The sequence below is a fragment of the Cynocephalus volans genome, chromosome 11 (assembly GCF_027409185.1).
Source record: "Cynocephalus volans isolate mCynVol1 chromosome 11, mCynVol1.pri, whole genome shotgun sequence".
NCBI lineage: Eukaryota > Metazoa > Chordata > Mammalia > Dermoptera > Cynocephalidae > Cynocephalus > Cynocephalus volans.
Genome location: NC_084470.1, coordinates 32,381,580 through 32,404,369, shown reverse-complemented (window position 1 = coordinate 32,404,369; position 22,790 = coordinate 32,381,580). Strand labels below are relative to the sequence as shown.

Sequence of the window (22,790 nt, the reverse complement as noted above, 5' to 3'; positions counted from 1 at the left end):
TCCAAAAGTGACATGCATTTTAAATCCACACATAAAGGAAAATCTTCTGAGTGGCACACTTGTACACCTTTTTTCTCTTTTGAGAGATCCACACTATTATTTAGATTTTTTTTAAAATCAGTAAAACTCTCATGAGAGCTACAAATCTGTCTATTGATATGGGTTTGGGAATAGAAAATAACCAAAAAGAGTCCTATAAAGTATGAATTAGTTGAATATATTGCAGTTAGAAACCTGTATCCTCAAAATGTGGCATTAACATCAATAACACATATGTAAATTAAAAAAAACCACACAATGGTTTTGCCAGTAGTTAAAAGATTTTGTTTTTCTGTAGGAAAAAGTAGATGGACAACCTTTTTAAAATTTTGCTTTTGAGGACTGATGATTAAGAACTACATATGATTAGGATGAGGAAGAAAGGAGCCTATATGGACAGATCTTGGGATGACCTGTCAATTCTGTCAGTATATTTCAGTTGACCCAATTGTTGATGAAAAGATATAATGGGAACACTATTTCAGAGGACTAAGGATTGAACTTTCCCATAATGTATTACTTACGTACATTTCTTTATGTGCAATATTGATAGAATCCTGAGTTTTCATGGGCATTTAGAAAAGTAGTTAAGCAACTCTTAATTAAAGAATAACCTGTCTTATTATTATTCCACCTCTGACTCAAGGAGACTTCACTGATCTACTAGTTTTGTTGAGTATAACCTAGACAACTACAGATATTGTCTCTCTGTTTTCCAGTGGAAGACATTTCATTATTCGAATTTGTTTACTTGGATATTATATGATACATTTATTTGATAATATTTTGGCATTAAACCTTGAGCAAAATTAAATAGGAGACAAAATCTCCCTGTTAATTTTTGAGGGCTATGCCAGATATTGCTAGTGTTTGCCAGTATCCAATTTTCCATTTCTTCCGGGGTACACAAAGATTACTTTCTTGCCCCTTGAAATTAATTGTGCCTATGGAATTACTTTTGACTAGTGAAATATGAAAGAAGTGATGTGTATTAATTTTGAGCCAAATGATTGTCTGTGGTCTATTTTTCAAATGGAAGACAGTCAATCAGCAATGTTCCAGATGGTGAAGCCCCTTCTGGTGACCTGTGTTAGGCATTTCTCTTGAACAGAACATAAATTTTAATCAGTGAGATTTGGAGTTTGCTGCCTCAGTAGAATTATCCTATAACAGCAGGACACTTCAACATTTTAGAAAGAGTTACTAGACTTTTTGAAGAGGTTGAAAATGAGGAAAGAAGAGTTAAATACTGAGCATGGGAGTGCAGGTATCCCTTCGACATGATGATTTCCATTCCTTTGGGTGTACACTCAGAAGTGGGATTGCAGGATCATATTGTAGTTCTATCTGTAGTTGTTTGAGGAAACTCCATACTGTTTTTCATAATGGCTGTGCTAGTTTACAGTCCCACCAACAATGTAGAAGAGTTCCTCTTTCTCCATGTCCTTGCCAGCATTTGTTATTCTGTCTTTTTAATAATGGCCAATCTGAATGGGTTGAGTTGATATCTCAGTGTGGTTTTGATTCACATCTCCCTGATGAGTAGTGACGTTGAACACTTTACGTATATTGTACACTAGTGATGATAGTCAACATTGTACCCTTAAAGTATGTATAACCTATTATGCTTCAGTAAAAAATACAATATGCAGATAGGAAGAAGCATCATGCTTTTCTGCATGGCTGGAACATGAAGCTGAGTCATGTGCAGAGGACTGGGCTGGGTAAGCTTCTTTAGTGCATAGGAATGGAGACAGATGATAAGGACTTGTGCCTGGGACTCATTAATATATGTCTAGGAAGAAGAGAACTGATACCCTTTCTAGTTGACTAATGAAGGGGATTAAAAAGGTGCTCTCAAAAAAAAAAAAAAAAACAAGTAGAAGAAAAGTTAAATAATATCGATGTTACAAAACAAAATTTGAAATTTGACTTTTGGGTCTTAAGGACTATATAAAAAAAATTATCTTTAAAGCCTTATGAAAATGGTAGATATAAGGACATGACTGGAATAGCTATTTTTAAAGGAGATGACCTATGATTCAATTATGAAATGTAAGGCAAACACGATCATCTCTGAAAAGAAGAAACCTTTCTGTTGGACTCAATAGAAATAAGAGCAAAGTCTCTACAATGCTAGAAGCCAAGATGATACAAATGGGCTTCTCATGTCTCTTAAAGTTAACAATGTGCTACTGTGTCAAATGAAACAAAAAGCTCCATATCACTCAGTGAGATTTCTGGCGAGGTAGTGTGCATCAGGAATAGAACGAGGTTCCCCCAAATATTGGTTCTCATCAAACACATGTATAATTTACAATACACAAAGTTGTAAAAGGCAAAACTAAAATACCTTTAAATTCTATATTTTAAATTTAAAAAATTTTATGTTTTAATTTTTTATTGTAACATAGTTGACTGTACATATCTGTGGGGTACAAAGTTTAATATCAGTACCTGTGTGCAATATGTGATGCTCAAATCAGGATAATTAGTACATCAAACATACAATGTAATTGTTTTTCATGGATCTTTACCAATTCCTCCCTTACTCTCCTCCCCCTCCCCCTTTCCCACCTCTAGTAACCTCAGTTCTGTTCCTCTACTTTTGAATGTTCAATGTATTATTGTGATTGTTGTATCCTTTTGTTTCCTTTTTATTAAAATTTATTTGATTATTTTTTAGCTCCCACTTATGAGTGAGGACATGAGGTATTTCTTTTCCCGTGCCTGGCTTATTTCACTTAAGGTGATTTTCTCTAAGTTTATCCATGTTGCTGTGAATGGCAGTATTTCATTCTTTTTTATGGAAAAGTAGTATTCCATTGTGTAAATATACACCATTTTCCTTATCCAGTAATCTGATGATGGGCATTTAGGTTGATTCCATCTCTTGGCTATGGTAAACAGAGCTGTGATAAACATGGGAGTGCAGGTATCCCTTCTACATGATGATTTCCTTTCATTTGGGTATAGATCCAGCAATAGTAGCTGGATCATGTTGCAGTTCTATCTGTAATTGTTTGAGAAAAATCCATAAGGTTTGAGGAAAATCCATAATGGGCGCACCAATTTACAGTCTCATCAATAGTGTAAAAGGGTTCCCTTTTCTCCACATTCTCACCAGCATTTGTTATTCTTGGTATTTTTTATAATAGCCAGTCTAACTAGGGTGAGATAATACCTCAGTGTGGTTTTGATCTGCATTTGCCTGATGCTAAGTGATGTTGAGCATTTTTCCATGTGTCTGTTGGCCATTTGTATATCTTCCTTTGAGAAATGCCTATTCAGCTCCTCTGCCCATTATTTATTTATTTATTTATTTATTTATTTATTTATTTTTTAAATTTTCTCTGCCCATTTTTTAATTCGGTCACTTGTTTTTTTGGTTTTTTTAACTGTTGTTTGAGGTCCTTGTATATTCTGGATATTAATCCTTTGTCAGATACATAGTTTGCAAGTATTTTCTCCCACTCTGTAGGTTGTCTTTTCTCTCTGTTAATTGTTTCTTTTGCTGTGCAGAAAATTTTTAGTTTGATATAATCCAGTTTTTTTTTTTTTTTTTTCCCTTTTGTTTCCTGTGCTTTTGGGGATATATTCATAAAGTCTTTACCCAGTCCTACTTCCTGAAGTGTTTACCCTATGTTTTCTTTTAAGAGTTTTATAGTTTCAGGTCTTATATTTAAGTCTTTAATCCATTTTAAGTTGATTTTGTTATATGGTGAGAGTTATAGTTCTAGTTCAATTCTACATATGGGTGTCAGAAATTCTTTCTTCTGCTTGTTCTAGCCTGATGCTTAAGCTCTCAATTGTGTTTTTTATTTCATTGAATGACTCCTTCAGTTCCATGAGTTCTGCTACATTCTTTTTAAAAGTATTAATCTCTTTGTAAATTTCCTCCTTCATATCTTGGATAGGATTTGCTCAATTCATTGTGTTACCTATCTGTGTTTTCTTGTATCTCATTGAACTTCCTTAAGATTGGTGCTCAGAATTTCTTTTCAGTCATTTCAAGGGTTTCCTGCTCTATGGGGTCTGGTACTTGAGAATTATTGTATTCCTTTGGTGAACTCATATTTTCTTGTTTTTCCATATTTTTAGTATTGCTACATTGATGTCTGATCATCTGGTAAAGCAGTTGCTTCTTCTATTACTCTTCTTCTCTGGACTCTGCTGATGACCCTCGTTGTGTCAATGCAGTTGGGTGGTCCTTGTGTCAATGCATTATCTACCTGCACAGCAGTAATGGCTTCTGTGGCTGCTGCTGTGATAGCAGGCTGCCTTTGCGGTGGCAGTCATTGTGGAGGTAGCTTTGGTAGGCTGCCCACATGGCAGCGGTGGCTCCAGCAGCAGTTGACTGCATGCACAGCTGTGGTGTCTGCCTGGTGGTGCTGGTTGTTGCAGCAACCGCAGCAGTGGCTGTTGCAGGAGCTGTCCATGTGGCTACAGTGTCCACAGTGATGGCCTGTGCAGCTACAGTGTCTGCAGTGGCAGTTGGGGTACCTTGCAGCAGCAGCAGCAGTGTCAGCAGCTGCAACTGCCTCCCTGGCATCTGTTGTGTCTTTGGTGGCAGTGGGGTTACTTTGTGGCAGTGGCAACAGCTGTGGCCATCTCCCTCATGTTTGCAGAGTCCACAGCTGCAGTGATGGGCCACCCACAGGACTGCTGCTCTATGGGGAGCTGTTTTGAGATGGGTGATGATTCTGGGACTGGACAATGGCACTGGTGACTGCAGCAGCAGTGGCAGTGGGCCCATTTCAGTCTTCTTCTGTGCCCACTCCCTGGGCATCTCTAGTCCATCCTCTCCCTGGAAGTCTAAATTCTTGAGTTTAAGAAAATGTTTAATTCTTTTTCCTTGTCTACATTAAAAATTTTTTATAAAGAAATTTATTTACTTTTAAATGACACATATTGATTGTACATATTTATGGGGTACAGAGTTATATTTCATGTATATGTATACATGAACATATATACATTCAATACATGTATAGAATATGTGATGATAAAATCAGCATATTCATCATCACAAGACTTTATAATTTCTTTGTGATGTGAATATTTGATCATCTCTCATCTAGCTACTTGAGGACATACAATAAATTATTGTTAATTATAGTTGTCTAATACTACTGTATACCACTAGAACTTATTTTTCCTACCTAGCTACAATTTTGTGCCCATCAACCAACCTCTTCCTAACCCCCGCTTGCCTTCCCAGTCTCTAGTAACTACAATTCTACTCTCTACTTCAAAAAGTTCAAATTATTATTACTTTTATTATTTTTAGCTTCCACATATGAATGAGAACATGCAGTATTTATCTTTCTGTGCCTGACTTATTTCACTTAACATAATGTCTTCCAGGCTCATCCTCGTTGCTGAAAATGACAGAATTTCATGCTTTTTCATGGCCGAGTAGTATTCCATTCTGTGTGTGTGTGTGTGTGTGTGTGTATAACATTTAGAAAATGTTTTAATTTTGTCCCATATATAGAACCATAACATCTTTGCCATAAAGAAATCTTTAAAAAAATTTTTTTAGACCCAACCAGGGTCTAAAAATCATTATTATATCCCTAAAAAGAGAAAGAATTTTCCCCATCAAAGCACTATGGACACTGAAGTAGGTTAGTGACTTAAACTGGAAAGAAAGCCACTGGACCAGTGAACAGAAGACAGTCAGTGGATGTGATGGTTAATTTTGTGTCAACATGACTGGGTTATGTTGTGTCCAGACATTTGGTCAAACATTATTCTGGGTGTGCCTGTAAGGGTGTTTCTGAATGATATTAGCATTTGCGTTAGTAGATAAAATAAAGCAAGACTGCCTTCCCTAATGTGGCTGGGCCTCGTCCAATCAACTGAAGACTTGAATAGAACAAAGAAGCTAAATGAGAAGGACCTCTGCCTGCTTGAGTGCTTGATCTGGGACTTCAGTCATTTTCTGCCTTTCAACTTGAACCAAAAACTTAGCTCTTCTTGGGTCTCAAGCCTGCTAGCTTTTGGATTGGAACTTACACCACTGGCTCTCCTTGTTCTCTAACTTGCCAAATGCAGATCTTGGGACTTCTCAGCCTCTATAATTGTGTGAGCCAATTTGTTATTCTATCTATCTATCTATCTATCTATCTATCTATCTATCTATCTATCTACCTACCTATCTATCAATCATCTATCTATCTATCTATCTCCTATTGATTCTGTTTCTCTGGAGAACACTGACTAGCACAGTATATAAAAGTAAAAGCAGGTGTGTTTAGATTTTGGAAAAAATATGAATGGCACAAACCTCTACAGAAATCAATCAGTAAAGACTGTATCTGAAGTGAACTTTAAGCCATTGCAAAAGCAAAAACCAAGAATGAAAGTGACCCAAAATAAAATGAATAAATGCTAGTATATACATTGGAGCAAAACCAATCAGGGACTCAAAATAGCATAAATTAAAGAAGAAAGAGAGCATTTTAGATAACATCTGGAGGCTGCTTCTTTAGCCTAGTGTTTCCTATACTGTTCCAAGACATGCTAGTAGAAAACAAAATACTAATAGTTATTTTGCCATTAAAGTGATCAATAAGCAAATTCATTTGGTCAATGCAGGCTGAAAATAAGCTAATTTACTTTTTTATTGCCAGGATTCATAGAGCCTTAGTATGCTATTGACCAAAATGCATCTCTAAGAATATGAATTAGTTTTAAGCAAAATATACCAGATATATTTAACCACAGAAGTCATAAAAATTATAAGTATATATACACTTAACAAAAGAGCCCTAAATACAGAAAATAAAAAATGTCAGAATTGAAAGGAGAAATAGGCAACTGACAACAATAGTTGGAGATCACCATATCTCACTTTCAATAACAGAACTGGTCAGATCTATAAGGAAATAAAAAAATTGAGCATTCCAGACCTTTAACTATTGACCTAACCGATATCTATATAATACTCACCCAACAACAGCAGAATACACATTCTTCTCAAGTGCACATGGAACATTCTGCATGTTAGATCATATACTATGACATTAAACAAGCTTCAATAAATTTAAATGATTGAAATCACACAAAGTGTGTTCCCTAATCACAATAAAGTGAAATTGGAAATAATAAAGAAAGTTGGAAAATTCACAAATATGTGGATATTAAACAACATATTACTAAATAATCATGGTTCAAAGAAGGCCTCACAGAGTAAATGAGAAAATAATGTGAGATAAGTGAAAATGAAGATACAACATACTGAAGCTAATGAGATGCAGCTAAAACAGTGCTTAGAGGGAAATTTATAGCTATAAATGATTATATCAAAAAAGAAGTGAAATCTAAAATAAACCTACTCTTTCATCTCAAGGAACTAGAAAGAGTAAAGTAAACACAAAGAAAGCAGAATGAAGTAAATAATAAATAAGATTCAGAGCAGAAGATAACAACATGGAGAATAGAAAAACAATGAAAAAATCAAGATTAAAAGTTGTTTTTTGAAAAATACCAACAAAATTGACAAAACTTTACCTAGACTGACTAAGAGAAAAAGAGAGAAGACTCAAATTACTAAAATCAGGAATGAGAGAAGGGATGTTACTGCCCACCTTACAAAAATAAAAAGAATCATAAGGGAATGCTATGAACGCTGTAAGCTAATAAATTAGATAACTTAGATGAATAAGGCAAATCCCTACAAAGACACAAATTACCAAACTCACTAAAGAAGAAACAAAAAAATCTAAATAGACCTATAACAAGTAAAGTAATCAAATTAAGTAAGCAAAAAACTTTCCACAAAGAAAAGCCCAGGACCAGATGGCTTTACAGGTGAATTATACCAAATACTTCAAGAAGAATTAATAGCATTTTTTCAAAAACTCTTCCAAAATGTAGAAGAGGAAGAAATACTTCTCAACTCATTCTGAGATCAGTATTACCCTGATACCAAAAAACAGACATAGATATCACAAGAAAACTACAGATCAATATCTCTTATGAATATAGATATAAAAATCCTCACAAAATACTAGCAAATAGAATTTAGCAATATATAGAAAGGATTATACACCATGACCAGTGGGATTTATCTCAGAAATGCAAGCTTGGTTTACCATGCAAAAATCAATGAATGTTCATATGCCATATCAATAGAATAAAGAACAACAACAAAAAACATGTTACCCTCTCAATACGTGCAGAAAAAGTGTGTAACAAAATTTAACACGACTTCATGATAAAAACACTCAACAAGCTAGGAGTACCAGGGAACTTCCTCAACATGATAAAGTTCATTTTTGAAAAACCTGTGGCTAACATTGTACTCAATGGTGAAAAAATGTAAGATTTCCTCCTAATACCTGTGGTACCTAACTTGATATCTACACAAAAATATTAAATAAAATTGAATACATACCTCACACTATATTTATTTATTTTTATTTATCATTATACAATTTAACCCATTTTTGTGGCTCTTTCTCCTCTCCTTTTTCCCCTTTGCATCCCCCATACCTCACACTATATTTAAAAGTTAGCTAAAAATGAATCAAAGACCTTAGAAGAAAACATAGAAATAAATCTTTGTATGATCTCAATCTTTTAAATTTATCAAGACTTATTTAAAGGTGTAGCATATGGTTTAACATGGAGAATGTTCCATGTGCACTTGAGAGAAATTTGTATTTTGCTCTTTTGGGTGAGTGTTTTCTAGACAGGCAATGGCTTCTTACATATAATGCCCAAATCACAAGAAACAAAAGAAAAAATAAACAGAATATCACCAGAATTACTACTTTTGTTCTTCAGAAGATATCATAAAGAAAGTGAATGGCAACCTACACAATGAGAGAAAAAAATCGCAAATCATATTTGATAAGAATTTGTATCTAGAATATAAAAGGACTCTTACAAGTCAATAATAAAAAGACAACCCAATTTTAAAATGAGTAAAGAATCTGAATAAACAGTTCTACAAAGAAGATATACAAATGGCCAATAAACACATGAAAAGATGCTCAATATTATTAACTACCAAGGAAATGCAAATCAAAACCCCAATGGAATACTACTTCACTCACTGGTATAGCTATAATAAAACAGTCAAATAATAACAAATAAAAATTGTTGACAAACAGTTGCAGAGCTTGGAACCTTTACATACTGCCGCTGGGAGAATAAAATGCTGCTATTGCTTTGGGAAACAGTCTGGAATTTTCTCAAATGTTTAAGCATAGTTACCATATGATCCAGAAATTCCAATTCTAGGGTATATTCATATACCCAAGAGAAATGAAAGTATATGTCTGCACAAAACTTATACATGAATGTTTATATCAGAATTATTCATACTACCCCAAAATGGTAACAACCCAAATGTCCATCTGATGAATAGGTACACAAAATGTGGCATATCCATACACTGGAATAAAAGGAGGGAAGTACTCACATATGCCATAACATGGGTGAACCTTAAAACATTATGTTAAATTAAAAATAGCCAGTCATAAAGGCCCACATATTGATGATTCTATTTATATAAAATGTCCAGAATAGGCAAATTTATAAACACAGAATATAGATTAATGGTTGCCTAAGGCTGAGGTGAGGGGTGCTGTAGTTGTTAGGGTTGAGGGTTATGTAGTGTGGAGTTTCTTCGTGGAGTAATGAAATGGTCTCAAATTGATTATGGTAAAGGATGTATAGTTCTGTGACTATACTAAAAGCCATCAAATTGTACAATTTGATGAGTGAATTGTGTGATATGTTAATTACATCTCAATACAGCTGCTTAAAAAAAGTTAATAAACAGTGTAAAAAGCCAGACTATTCTCTAAAAGATGAATATAAATTGTTATATTTCTACAAAGCTCACTTTTTATTTAGGAATGTTACACATTTCATTCTCCTTAATACATTTAAGGCTCAAGATGGATTAAAATGTCCTAATACTAACTATGGCTCCTTTACATATCCACAAAATAAAATGCTAAAAATTTCAATAAGAGTATTCAAACTGAAGCACACTTTGGTGAGCAAGGACAATTTAACAAGCCACTGCATTTTCTTATTTCAGAAATGCAAATATGGCTATCCTTATCTTTCTGTTAAGCTTGGCAGGTTCTTTTCTGCCTGGTTTTATCATCATTTTACCATTAATATGCTTATTGCAATATCGAGTAATGGGTAAGCATTGTTAAATTGGTGTACTGTGTCTATTTCCCCTTAAATCTCTAAGACTTACAGTATGTGTTTTTTAAATTAATAGAGAAGCACAATTACATCAAAATTTTAGCTAAAATAAGATGTTTTGAAATATAAACAAGCTGCCATATTATTTTCTATTCTAATTTCATATTGAGTACCTTCATAGCAAAAGGAAAGTCTCTTAGGGGAAAGTAGTAATTTTTACATTCAAATATTTTTTTCTTAAGTCTACTCACTTTTGTTTTATTCCATAAACATTGATTAACTCTCTCTCCACTGTTACTCTCTACTGGACACTGTTAAATGGCAGGAGGGCATTTATATGAGAGTCACCCTTTATTGAAAAGAACCATTACCTTGTATGAGGAAGGAATCAGCATTTATTGACCACTTAAGGGAAGATGTCATGCTCAGTGCTTTACATATGGCATTAAGTCCTCACAACAATCCTCTATTACGTATTTTACTAGTGCCAGCTGGAGAAAAAATCTGAGCTTCGGGAAGATAAACACCTTCCTGAAGTCACAGAGCATAAATCTAAATATTTTTCTCTCTCCAGACTTAATTCTCTTTCTCCAACAGTGTGTTTACACCTTACGCCTGCTATCCCAGAGCATACAGTTTCCCTGGGTAGGCTCTGCTGCAATGTCTTTCTGGGTCAGCTAGATTTCAGAAATCAGAAAGCACTCTAACCCTTACCTACAAACCTTTTCAGAAATAGAGCATTTGACTTACACAGCCCACGGCCCCCACAGTCACTTTTTGTTGTTATTTTCAAAGAATTTCCTCAGAGTCACACTTTCTTACTCTTCCATACAGAAATAGCAATGTTGTCAAAAGGGTTCTAATATTAGCAGTTGCCCTACATCTTTTAAACTCTCTTAACTATGCTGTGAATGTAGGCTATTATCAGTATTATTCCTTTTCTGCTTCTTGTTCTGTATTTAGCCAGCTGAAAATGATTATGGAATCTACACAACAAAGACCAATTTTTTTATATGTCAAATCTTTGAGCAAATAAGAGGATAGGGATTCTGCAATGTTCTTACATCTCACACAATGCCCCGAAGTCTGTACAAGATGCCCCACGTATATTTGGGGTTGCCTTTTTGGTGGTAGAGTTATTATGCAGTACATCCCATGCTTATTATCAATTCTTCTCTTTCCAGCTACTAACCAAAGAATAGAATTAGCAAATAATAGAGCGATCGCATGATCACACACACGAGTAGTAAGGAAAAGGTAAAATGAAAAAAAATTAGGCTTGGACTTTTAAAAACAACTTTTTCCCTATATAAACAGCATTACTTTACAGGAGATCTGAGGTAAAAACAAGTAGAAGGTTAGATGGGAGAAAATTTTAGAGTTTGAAGCCAATTTTCATTCTGCCTTGTCTTACTGGGATTTAATATACCACCCAAAGGGTCAAGACTGTGTATAAATTAAATTATGTGTAAAGGATAAGATTTTTCTACTTAAGCCTCAACCATGAAGAAATCAGATATTTTCCTACAAGGAAGAACTAATTCTTTAGGGAAGGATAATTGTACCATTGATATTTTATCTTGTCATTTTATTTCAATGTATGACAAAGATTTATGTCATCTCACTAGAAAAAGCAATCATGAATACAGAATCACATTGGAGAAATATTTTGTTTTTCAAATGTTTATTTGTTTTAACAGATCTACCTCTGGTTCATACTGCCGAAGAAAAATAATACAGTGTGGGGTTTTAGAGCCCTAACTTGGAAAAATTATCTGCATTCAAAAAGGTGAAGATATAAACACTTTATTTTTCCCCAGAAGAATCACTAACTGTAATATTTGAGCTAAGATATAGGTAAATAATTTCTTAAAACCATTAAATGCTCTTTTTAAATGTTAGAGTGAAGAATTCAAATAGGATTAATGGATGGTTTTAGCTGAGAATAATATCTGGAGAGAAATTCTTCAATAGGTTAATGTCATGTTCTCCAACAGGGTGTTTAGTTTACCTTTTGTTTTGGTGTATTTTTAATGAGGTTATTTGGGTGATCCAATGTATGTCCAAGTCCTTGTGATTTAAGGACTTTAATTCAGTTAGTGGACCCTCTAATTTTTCCTTTTCTGTATTGTTAGTCTGCCCTTTGGCTCTCTTACTTCTTGTTAGCAACAATCTCATTTTCAGGGAGTGAGGTACAGAAGGAGAGATGGCAGTAAAAAATAAATCTTTACTAAGCAAAAGAAACACAGGTTCAAGAGCAACCTGTGGATTTTATGACAAACTACCCAGTTTTCTGTTATTACAGCTAACTAAAAGCTGAGTGTGGTTATATGAATCTCATTTTTCTTAAGTCTCATCAGTATTATCACATAGTTACATCTTCTCCCAAGATGTCATCAGATAATCTAAAAATTTAGTCCTAGAAGGGGATTTTAGTACACTGTCTGTACCTGCTCACATGCCCTTGTCTAGGTCTACCTGAGGTCACCAATGACAGGCTCAGGTCTTCCTGCATATTCCTGTCTGAGGAATCTTTCTAGTCTCTTCTGCAGCTATGCTTGCAAAAAGATCCTTAAGTCCACTTTTTCTTGTCCCTTGGTGAAACAATTTCGAGTTCCTACAGTCTCTCAGAGGTCCCCAACAGTACTGAGCCTCAGTTGTCCACAAGTTCAACTATCTCATTAACATGCTCTTATTTCTTTTCTTCCTTTTCTGTCTCACTTCTCTACTCTTTCATCTTGCTTCCTAGAACACCTCCCAAATAAACTATTTGCATTCAAATTATATCAGAATCTGTTTTATTTTATTTTATTTTGCAGGGAGGGAGGGACCCAAATTAACACAATTTATGATTATTTATTATTAATTTCTCTATTTATATAAAATGGCCAGAAAAGGCAAATTTATAGAGACAGAAAGGAAATAAATGACTGCCTGGGGCTGGATGTGGGATTAAGGATTAACTGTAAATGGGTATGAGAGATCTTATTAGGGAGATAAAAATATTCTAAAACTGATTTATAGTGATGATTGAACCACTTGATAAAGTTATTAAAATTCATTGAATTGTACACTTAAAATGGGTGAATTTTATGATGTAAATATACCACAATAAAGTTGTTAAAAAATTACCTCATTTTAAATGCACAGATAGTAAGATCCAGAGAGATACAGGGCCCAAAGTTACACAGCAAATATGTATCAGAGAAAAGAACAGAGTTCAGGCCATTTGATTACTTTGAGAACTAGCATTCTTCTGTGGTCTAATCATCTTGCTTTATCTCGTTAAAAATTGAAGGACACAAAAAAATCGAAAAGCACCAATTAAACCAAACATTGATACAATTATGACAATAATTATCATAGTGCTTACTTTAGGCCAAATGACTTACCTGAATTATCTCATTTAATTTCACAAAAGGGCATAAGGCAGGCTTTATTATTATCCCTTTCTTGCACATGGGGAAATGAAGCTTGAGACAAGGTAAGTAACTTGTCAAAGGTTATACAACTTGTATGAGGCTGAGTGGGGATTCCCCTATGGAGGGCTGACATTGCAGCACATGCTTGTAACTGCTATATCATGCTGCTTCTGCTGATAACTAGGATTTATATCTCCTCTTACTGCTCCAACATGTCCAAAGAAAGAGCTCCATACCTCACTGTTGAGTTTGTTTATCTGCTGCTTGGTCTCCTCTGCCTTGATGAAGAGAACAGCAGCTCCGATATCCGGGTCTGAAAAGTGACACACACACAGAATGAGTCCTTTGGGACTAAACCTCATTATTTGAGGACTGGGCAAATTAAATACAGAAGAAAGCCCAAGGTACCACCTTTAATCTTTCCTGATGTCTTTTCACTGTAGGTTGTGTCTTCCCAGGATCAGACAAATTTCTTATACTCCTCTAAATGGCTGCTGATATATCTTTTGGAACTGGGCACACATCATGATGGTGACTGTGACCACAGGGATTGGGTGTGGCCATGGAAAATCTCCCATTCCCCTGAACACAATGACCACGATGTTCTAAGATGACACATTTTTCTTCTTTGACCATTCTCTAAAAACATTTCACAGCCAGTGCCCAACCCATAGAAAAGTGATGTTCTTTTCCTCTGCTCTTTCCTTTCCAAATGTTGATTCCTGTGCCCATGAGACCGTTTTCCTCCCACCTCTATTACAGGTACTAATCTCCACTGCAGGTTTGCTGTCTCTTCCTGTGTCACCCTGAAAGGTAAGTCCTCCTATTTCCTAGTTCTCTCTTCTCCACTATTTTTCCACTTTACTGTTCAGAATACATTTGTTTTTGTCAGAAACAAAAGTACAGATGAGTCAGTACTAGCTGAAGTGAATAAGATTTGACAGAATCAATGTATATATTTCATGATATTTTGGTCAATTATGAGTAGAAAACTTGTTTGTGGGGGAAGAAAATTTATTCCAATAATCCAAAGCAGAGAAATAAGAGCTTGCTTTGCAGAGACATTTTGCAGAGATAATCCATTCATTCAGTAAATAATTACAGGCCATATGCAATAGGCCAGACCTCCTTTAGAGGAGACAAAAGACCAAAAAACAAAGAACAAAAAAAATCCTGATCCTCATGGAGCTTAGAATCTAGTAGGAAAAAAAGGAGACATTTAAATAGTAATTATGCAACAGGCTTGGATTTCATATCAAGGGCAATAGAAAGTCATTTTAGGGTTTAAAGCACAGGTAGTACAAATAAATTCGCAATTTTAAAAAGTTCACTCTGCATGGAAAACAGTGTGAGACCAGAGACGAGAGTAGCAATGGAGGCAAGAGATGGACGTGGCCAGGAAGAGTGCTGGCAGTGAAATAGAAAGTCTCGAACAGAACTGAGAGATATTTAGGAGGTAGAATCAAGAACAATATTGCTTGAATGAATGAGCTCAGGCGTAGGTGATGGGGTAAGAGAGAGGAGGAAGCTTAGACGGGGGTAGGACCACAAGTAGGTGGATGGACATGAGGAGGCTCTGTGCATTATCTCCAGGTGCGCCAAAAAGGAAAACTTCCCACTGAGACAAGCCACCAGCTTTCATGGCAAACACACCAGTTGGACTAAAACTATGATTTCTTTGATCCTTGCCCGAGTGGAGTAATATCAACATTTGTTAGTAATCAAATTCACACACCAAGACTGTACTCGCTGTCGTCTTGTATCACCCCCCATCCCCAATCAAGGAGACTTACAGGGAACTTTTAGTTTCCTTTAGATGAATGCTGGGAGAAATTGCTCATTTAGATGAAATACTGGTATCCTACCAAACAGCACTGTACATTCCAATGTCTTTCTTAGGCTTGGCGTTGTCCAAAGGGATTTGTTAATTAGCAGGAGATCCTGAGACAAGGGTCTCAGAACGTGATGGGAAGGGGAGGAGAGGTTGAACGGTGGGTCGCTGGCCCTACCTCTGGTAGTTGTTGGTAATTGTTGTGGATTGCCTAAGCCTATTTAACACTTGTTCACTATTCTCACTTTAGCTAATACAGGTATGTCTTCTTTAGAGCTTACTTGTCTTTTCTGACCTTCGTGACATTGACAGATTCCTTTTTATTGGAGATGAACTCAAGACTAAAAGAGAGAAAGAGGGGCTTGGGCTAGGGTTGAGGGTAACATTCCTCTAATTCACCAGCACTAGAGGATAGTGTTTCATTCAGTTCTCCATCATCTATAACATGCTTCTGAAGTTGTTCAGCCTCTGACAAACAGCAAGTACAGTACCTCTCACCAAATAAACTGGTTAAGTATAACCGATGGTCCTACAGTGCACAACCAACACAGCCTCTCCTCTAGGTAGTTTTTTTGTGAATTAGTCTGAATTTATAATAGGAAAACATGGTTACCCTCTGATGAATACCAGAAACTTGAGTTTCCTGACACACCATTTACCTCGGCTGCTAAACCACAACACATTGAGCCTGGGCAGAGAAACAATGACAAGTGATATCTTGATAACTTGGAGAGGGACAGATTCAAATTAAATTATTTAATGGCATTGGTAAAGTTCTATCACATAGAGAATTTTCTGAGAATGGGAAGGCAAAAAATGTCATTTTTTTTGCCAAACATTACAAGTTAAAAAGAAATAGCACTTTTTTATAGAAGTCTAATTACAAACCTTACCTCCAAGAGGAGGAGAAATTCTGGGCTCTGGTCTGATCCGTTCAGAGCCAAAGTCAAAAGTCTGACTTTCTTCACTGCTGTTTCCATCTTCAATTCCATCAACAATCCTATTTCAAGTACAGAAATTGGTTGGTTATAGATTTATATTCATGGGTTCCAGTTTTTCTAGAAGACATTAAAAAATATTGTGTTAAATTTATAAACTCTAGATAAGCTAAAGCTGTGCTATCCAATATGGTAACCTTGAGCCTCATATGGCTATTGAGTACATGTAATGTGGTTAGTGCAAACTGAGATGTGCTGTAAGTATAAAATGCACACTGGATTTTGAAGAATTAGTTAAAATGAAGGAATGTAAACTATTTCATTATTTATCTTTATATTGTTCACATTTAAAATGATAATATTTGGGCCATATTGAGTCAAATAAAACATATCATTAAAATTAATTTCACTTGTAATTTTTTCACTTTTTAAAAATGTGGCTACTAGAAAATTAAAAATTACATATGTGGCTCACAACTTTAGCTCGTATTATATTTCTATTGGACAGCAATTCTGTAGAGTTTAAACTCTTCTATTTATTCTTAGATTCGAAACTTTATGATACAGAACTCCTCTTACCTAAATTCATATTAAATTACTACTCTATGTAGGAGAAAATGTTTTAACCTAATGAGTATAGCATCACAGAAAATAAATTTGATGACACTTCCACTCTTGACTTCGACAAAACTCTGGATTTGAGAGTTAAAGAATTACATAAATTACTATCAGGATGTTAGCTAATCTTGGTTCCCTGGTAAATAATATTTAACCCATTAATTCTTAAAAAAAATATGCAAGACGATTGTAAAAAGTTAAATATAAAGGTAACAAAAAAAAAATCAGAAAGTAAACATCACCTGTAATCTACCACTGCTGTCAACATTCTGGTGTATTTTCTGAAAATATTTTTCTATAAATAAAATAACATGCATTCTTTTTATAAGTATGGGATCATATAGTACATAAACCTTTCTTTTCAAGCTCTGATACTTTGCCTTCCCATTTAAAAGCTATTATCTTTTACTTTAGTCAAAATTTAGAAAGAAGAAGAGTTAAGCAATCAAATGAATTCCTGAAAATTTAATGTATACCTGCTTTTCGTTCAATCTGTTTTTATTTTTTTTAAAATATTTTCTGTTAATGATTAAATTGTGGCCTTCAAATGAATAATTCAGCATGTAGCATATCAGAAAGATCACTTGCTTTACACGTAGAAAGATTTTGAATCCAGCTTTCAGTACAAGGGCACTTCAAAAAATTCATGGAAAGAATTCTAGAATCTTTTAATTCTATTTTTCCACAAACTTTTTAAAGTACCCTTGTACTTAATAAGTTTGAGATCTTGGATAAAATATTTAATCTTTGAGTTTCAATTCTTACTACTTTATAGTAGAGATCATCTGAACGACTTTACAGAATTCCAAGAAGACTAAATGCAATACTGAATGTGAAATTTTCTAGCAAAGTACACGAAACATAGAAAGCACTCAATATATTTTTCTTGCTTCAATTTATTAGTCAGCTGTTATGTGATCTGGACAATTTTTATTACTTTAGTGAACTATAGGCTGCCCCTTTCACATTTTTCAAGTCAGGGTTTTTCACCCTCTCAATCACCTTTAGTTGATTGTAAAGTGACTTTTTAAAACCTAAAAATAGAGCTAAGCCATGTTACCTATTGAAGAGACCAGAAATAAAACTAAGCCTCAGCTGTCCACAAGAATGAGGCAAACAGTAGGGAAAATGTAAGTCAGCACTGTGTTTTCTCTGTAACTTCAACTTGTTGCTCCATGAAGCTTTTGGTAAGATCAAGCATTGAGGGGAGAACATTGATGGACTATTCCATGTATTTTACATTCATTATAAATTTATACATTAGAAATCACAGTGTAGAAATATACTTTTAACCCAATAGGTAGAGCTAAGTGGATCAAGATAGCAGAGAAGGAATTCTGAACACTTAATGGATGCTTTTGAGAATATGAATAAAACTATTCCCACACCATACACACACCTGCACATATATTCAAAAAATTGCACACAAAATTCAGGGAAGATGAGGAATGCAGGCGAGGAACCTGTGCAGTAGAAATGCCTAGAAGGATGAATAATTTACTAGACAGGTAGAAGTCTGTATAAAAGGCAGCCACTTTCATCTGGTAAAGGGTTATGTGATGTGAACTCTTACCTTGGACTGAGGTCTGGGGGGCCAGCACTATTCAAAGTTGAGAGCTGCAATTTCAAGTTCTTCTCTTTCATTTTACCATGGTTAGGGGGGTCAGTTTCCTGATTGATTTGGGGGGAATTTGAACTGGAGACTCTGATAGGTGAGTGAAATGGCACTGTTCCTGAGGCCAGCTGCTTTAAGCTTAAGCCTAGATAGCTCTTATTGCTTCCAACCTTCTTGCTGCATGAAGAAGAGGATCCCCTTGTGCAGATGGGAGAGAGGGAGGCTGTCTCCTCTTCCTCCTGCTCCTCCTCCTCTTCTTCATCTTCCACAATGGATGGGAGTCTCTTGTTGATGCTGCCATTTCCCTTGGGCTCTGACTAAATCAGTGGATAATATAGATTAGTATCGATTACAAAGACCTCTTAAGAGGTATATCATTCATGCTAGAAGTACAATTCCTTACTTACTTATTACTTATTACTCACTTCACCTTAAAATGAAGTCTTTTCAGATTTTACCATTATTTTCCAGGTGGTAAAAGTCTCCCCACTTCTAATCTTCTCCAGATTTGTCCTCTCTGCTTTCCTGGTTTTAGCCCCCAATCCTTCTCTTGGTCTTTTAAACTGTCTTGTGGGGCGGGGGGGAGTTGTATGAAAGATGCATTTTACCAGGTTTGCATCTAGATTTTAATTAGCCTTTTATTTGTAATAGTGTATGATGGCAGGCTTATAGGAATAAAGACATTTTCAAGTTTAAGGGAGGGTTTGGGGCCTTATTATTTAAAATTATAGGGTCTTAAGCAGAACTTTACATGAAAATCAGCCAGAAAGATTACTGTCCTTGAGAATAAAGATCTTTCCTACTGTGGATCACACGGATGGAGGATCAGAAGCATCTCTAGCTACTCTGCTTCCTGCTCTCCTTGTTGTCACAGTTCATTCACTAGAAATGGAGCAAACCACCTGGTCTGCTCCTGTTGAAGAGCCTTGGGAAAGGAAGGAAGAATAGTCTTGCCAAAACCCATCCTAGGACCACTGAACTCTTGACTTGGGTCATTGGACTTCACAGGCCAAGAAGAAGAGAGAGGATAGGAAAGGACAACTGAGGTGATGGAGGGGCCAGGCCAAGAAGGCAGCAAAGGCTAAGCTAGTGGCCCTCAGTAGAGTCAGTAGCTCTCTACTAGTTTCTTGCTCTGCCCCAGACATGGTTCTCTGCTCTAAAAGGTCAATTCATTTTTATATGCCTCAGTTGCTTTTGCAGATACAATCATTTATACCTGCTCATCAATAATTCCTAATAAAAGATAACAAAGTGAGAATTCTTAAGATTACTCTTTAAATCTCATGAACTGCCATGGTTATAACTTCCATGAAGCTGATTCATTGACATTTATGGATTTTGCTATATGTATAACAGTTATAATGGTAGATACAGCAACAACAAAAAAATTGTGATGACTGATAGGCAATAGCCCACTCAGTTCAGGTCATAGCTGCTAAGTGAAATGGTTGGTTTACTCATGAAGGTTTTTTTTTTTTTATTTTAATCTTAATGGCTCAAAATTTCTAGGGGAAATGCGTTTTTAGACTCATCTTTTTTATTAGATATGATTATTTTAATTAATGGTGAATCCATAAGTTCTTTATTGCAATAGTCATGGTGTTGCTCTTATTTGCTTGTTTTATACAGCATTTAAAACTCTGTGCTTTTAACAAAAATTGGACCCACATTGAATTGCAAGGGAGCATTGCCATACTATCATTCTGGGACAGAAAAATTAGCTTATCTAGCTAAAGACACAACAGGGCAAACTTATCAAAGAAATGAAAAACAATGAGTACATTCTCTAATTAGACTTCTGTTTACATTCGCATTGGCAATTTAATCATTCCTGTGTTTCTAGAAGGCTCCATTGGCTCTAATAGAATCCTCTGACTAATACCCTATCAAGTGATTGCACTTCTACAAGTTTGTTTAAATTTTATACTTCCATTTTTTCATGGAGACTTGGTGACTTGGACAAGTTGCTTAGACGCTGACTCTTATGATCAAGGCAGCAGACATTACTTATACCAAGAATTAATTATCCCATCTACCATTATTGCAGACAGGACCTAAATTTATTATACTATCAAACACCCAGTCTCATATTGTCCTCTATGCAGGAGTACCTTTTGCAGGCCATCTATAATAGAACACCTATTTCCCTTGTGTAGCTGGATTCCCCGGTTATACACTGCCCTATAGTTCAACCACAGATCTCTCTTTTCTCATCTGATCCATCCCTTCATTTTCTTCCTGGCAAATGCTTTCATGAGGGCAATGAGGTTTTTATGCTCAAAGTTAAAGGAATCTCGAATTTGACATTTTGCTGGGATGACATTTTGCTCATGACATTTTCCTGGGATAGCCACTTCAAACTCACGAATGACCAGATTCTGTTGAACCTGTCTGGACTAAGGGAAAGCAGAACAAAGTCTAGTGGTCAAATGCATGGAATTTCAGTCCCATAAGTCCTATGAACTTGGACAAGTAATATAATTACTAAAAGTCTTAATTTCCTCATTTGTAAAATAGAAATGGTGTGAGAAAAATATTAGATACTAAATAATGGAAATAAAGCACGTAACCATGTGCAAAAAAAGAGTTTCATGAATGCTTGCCCATGCAATGATGATGATTATGAAGAAAATGGAAACACCTTCTATATCAGGGTAGGTGTTACAAAGAGTGCTTGTAATCACTTTTTAATGCAATCTTCGCTTCTCTTTTAGTTAACAAAACTCTTAGCCATGCACCCTGCCCAGCGATCACCTTTCTTAGCTTCTCTTGACACTGAGTTTGGCCAAGTTTGGGGATGATGGCATGTAAGTGAACAGGTTTTGAGACACTTTTAGGAAGGCTCCCAGAAACAGGGTAGCCTTTATCCTACTGTGTCACATTTCTTTGGTTTCTAGTCTGAAATATGGACAAAATGGATGAATGTTCAGCTGTCACCTTGGAGAATGAGGTGATCTTGAGGAAGGAAGCCTTTGTGGAGGATAATGAAGCAGAAAAAAGAAATTCTGGGGCCCTATGGACACCTGGTATCCCACTGCATCTTTTCCATCTCTAGATTTGCCTATGAGAGATAAATCAACATCTATTGTTTTGAAACCCCTTTTATTCGGGTGGTTTTAACATTGCAAATGAACTTCGGCCTGAATTATACAGAAGGATTTTTTTTTTTTGGAAAGTTAAGGATGTTATGTTCTTGGGAGGGATCTTCGTCTTCAGAGTGCTATGAAGGGGTGAGAAATTCAAATTGGAAATTCCAAAAAAAGGCTCAAGTTCTCTTTATGAGAAAGGGAATATACAAAGTTCTGAGGGAAAGGCAGTGCAGTAGTGAGGAAAGGCTATCCGATGAGAAGAGGAGAAACATAAAGACCATTTTGCTTGTTGCTGATGAGGGATTTTGTAGAAATGAGAGAGAAAAGGCAACTAATGCCAGAGAGAAACTGGGCTGAAAGCGCTGAGATGACTGAAGAGCTTTTAAGAAGCATATCAATGTAATATTAAAAGTAAACCTGTTTGCCCCTCCCCCACCATCTTCAGTAAATTATCAATGTCTTTGTAATGTATATTATCAGATCTATTTGTGTGCCTGTGTGTGCCTGTGTGTGTGTGTGTGTGTGTGTGTGTGTGTGTGTGTGTGTGTGTGTGTGTGTAAGAAAGAGAGCCAGAGTTATTGGGTTCTGTTTCAAGAATAGTATAGAGCAAGAAAAGCGTTCCCAGGTTCCTGTCACAGGATTACTGGTAAAAAAAAATGTCTAGCTAATAAATCTGACAAATCACTTTTCTGTGGGAAAGTTTTCTGTGAAATTGAAGGGTACTTAGAAATTAGGACTGTCTTAAGAGGTCAAGTGAAACTATTTCAGAATATCTCTGAACAATATTTTTAACATTATAGATACAAGAAATTAGACTCTTAGAAGAAAAAAATTGACGACCAATTTTAAACCCAACTAAAGTACTTCTAAAATGTATACCTCAGGACTCCACTACTTTTGGCAGGTTTTGCTAACAAACTACTTTATAACAAGAACTATAAAAAGCTTACATAGAGATATGAGTTTCAATACATCTCCATACCCAAACTCAAAAAAGTCAGTCACCACGTCTTTCACTGGAAAATGAATTAGGGAAAGTTAAAAATAAGTACATAAAAT

At 35.5% G+C, this 22,790-nt stretch overlaps 1 protein-coding gene across 1 annotated transcript in view; it reads right to left on the bottom strand.

Moving 5' to 3' along the window:
• Positions 1-22,790, bottom strand: part of KCNH8 (potassium voltage-gated channel subfamily H member 8) — a 375,230-nt gene that overhangs the window by 11,127 nt on the left and 341,313 nt on the right. The window contains exons 13-15 of the mRNA XM_063115036.1: positions 18,601-18,959; positions 16,365-16,471; positions 13,877-13,953 (exon numbers count right to left, since the gene is read on the bottom strand). Coding sequence (XP_062971106.1) covers positions 13,877-13,953; positions 16,365-16,471; positions 18,601-18,959 — 543 coding nt within the window. The remainder of the gene's footprint in view (positions 1-13,876; positions 13,954-16,364; positions 16,472-18,600; positions 18,960-22,790) is intronic.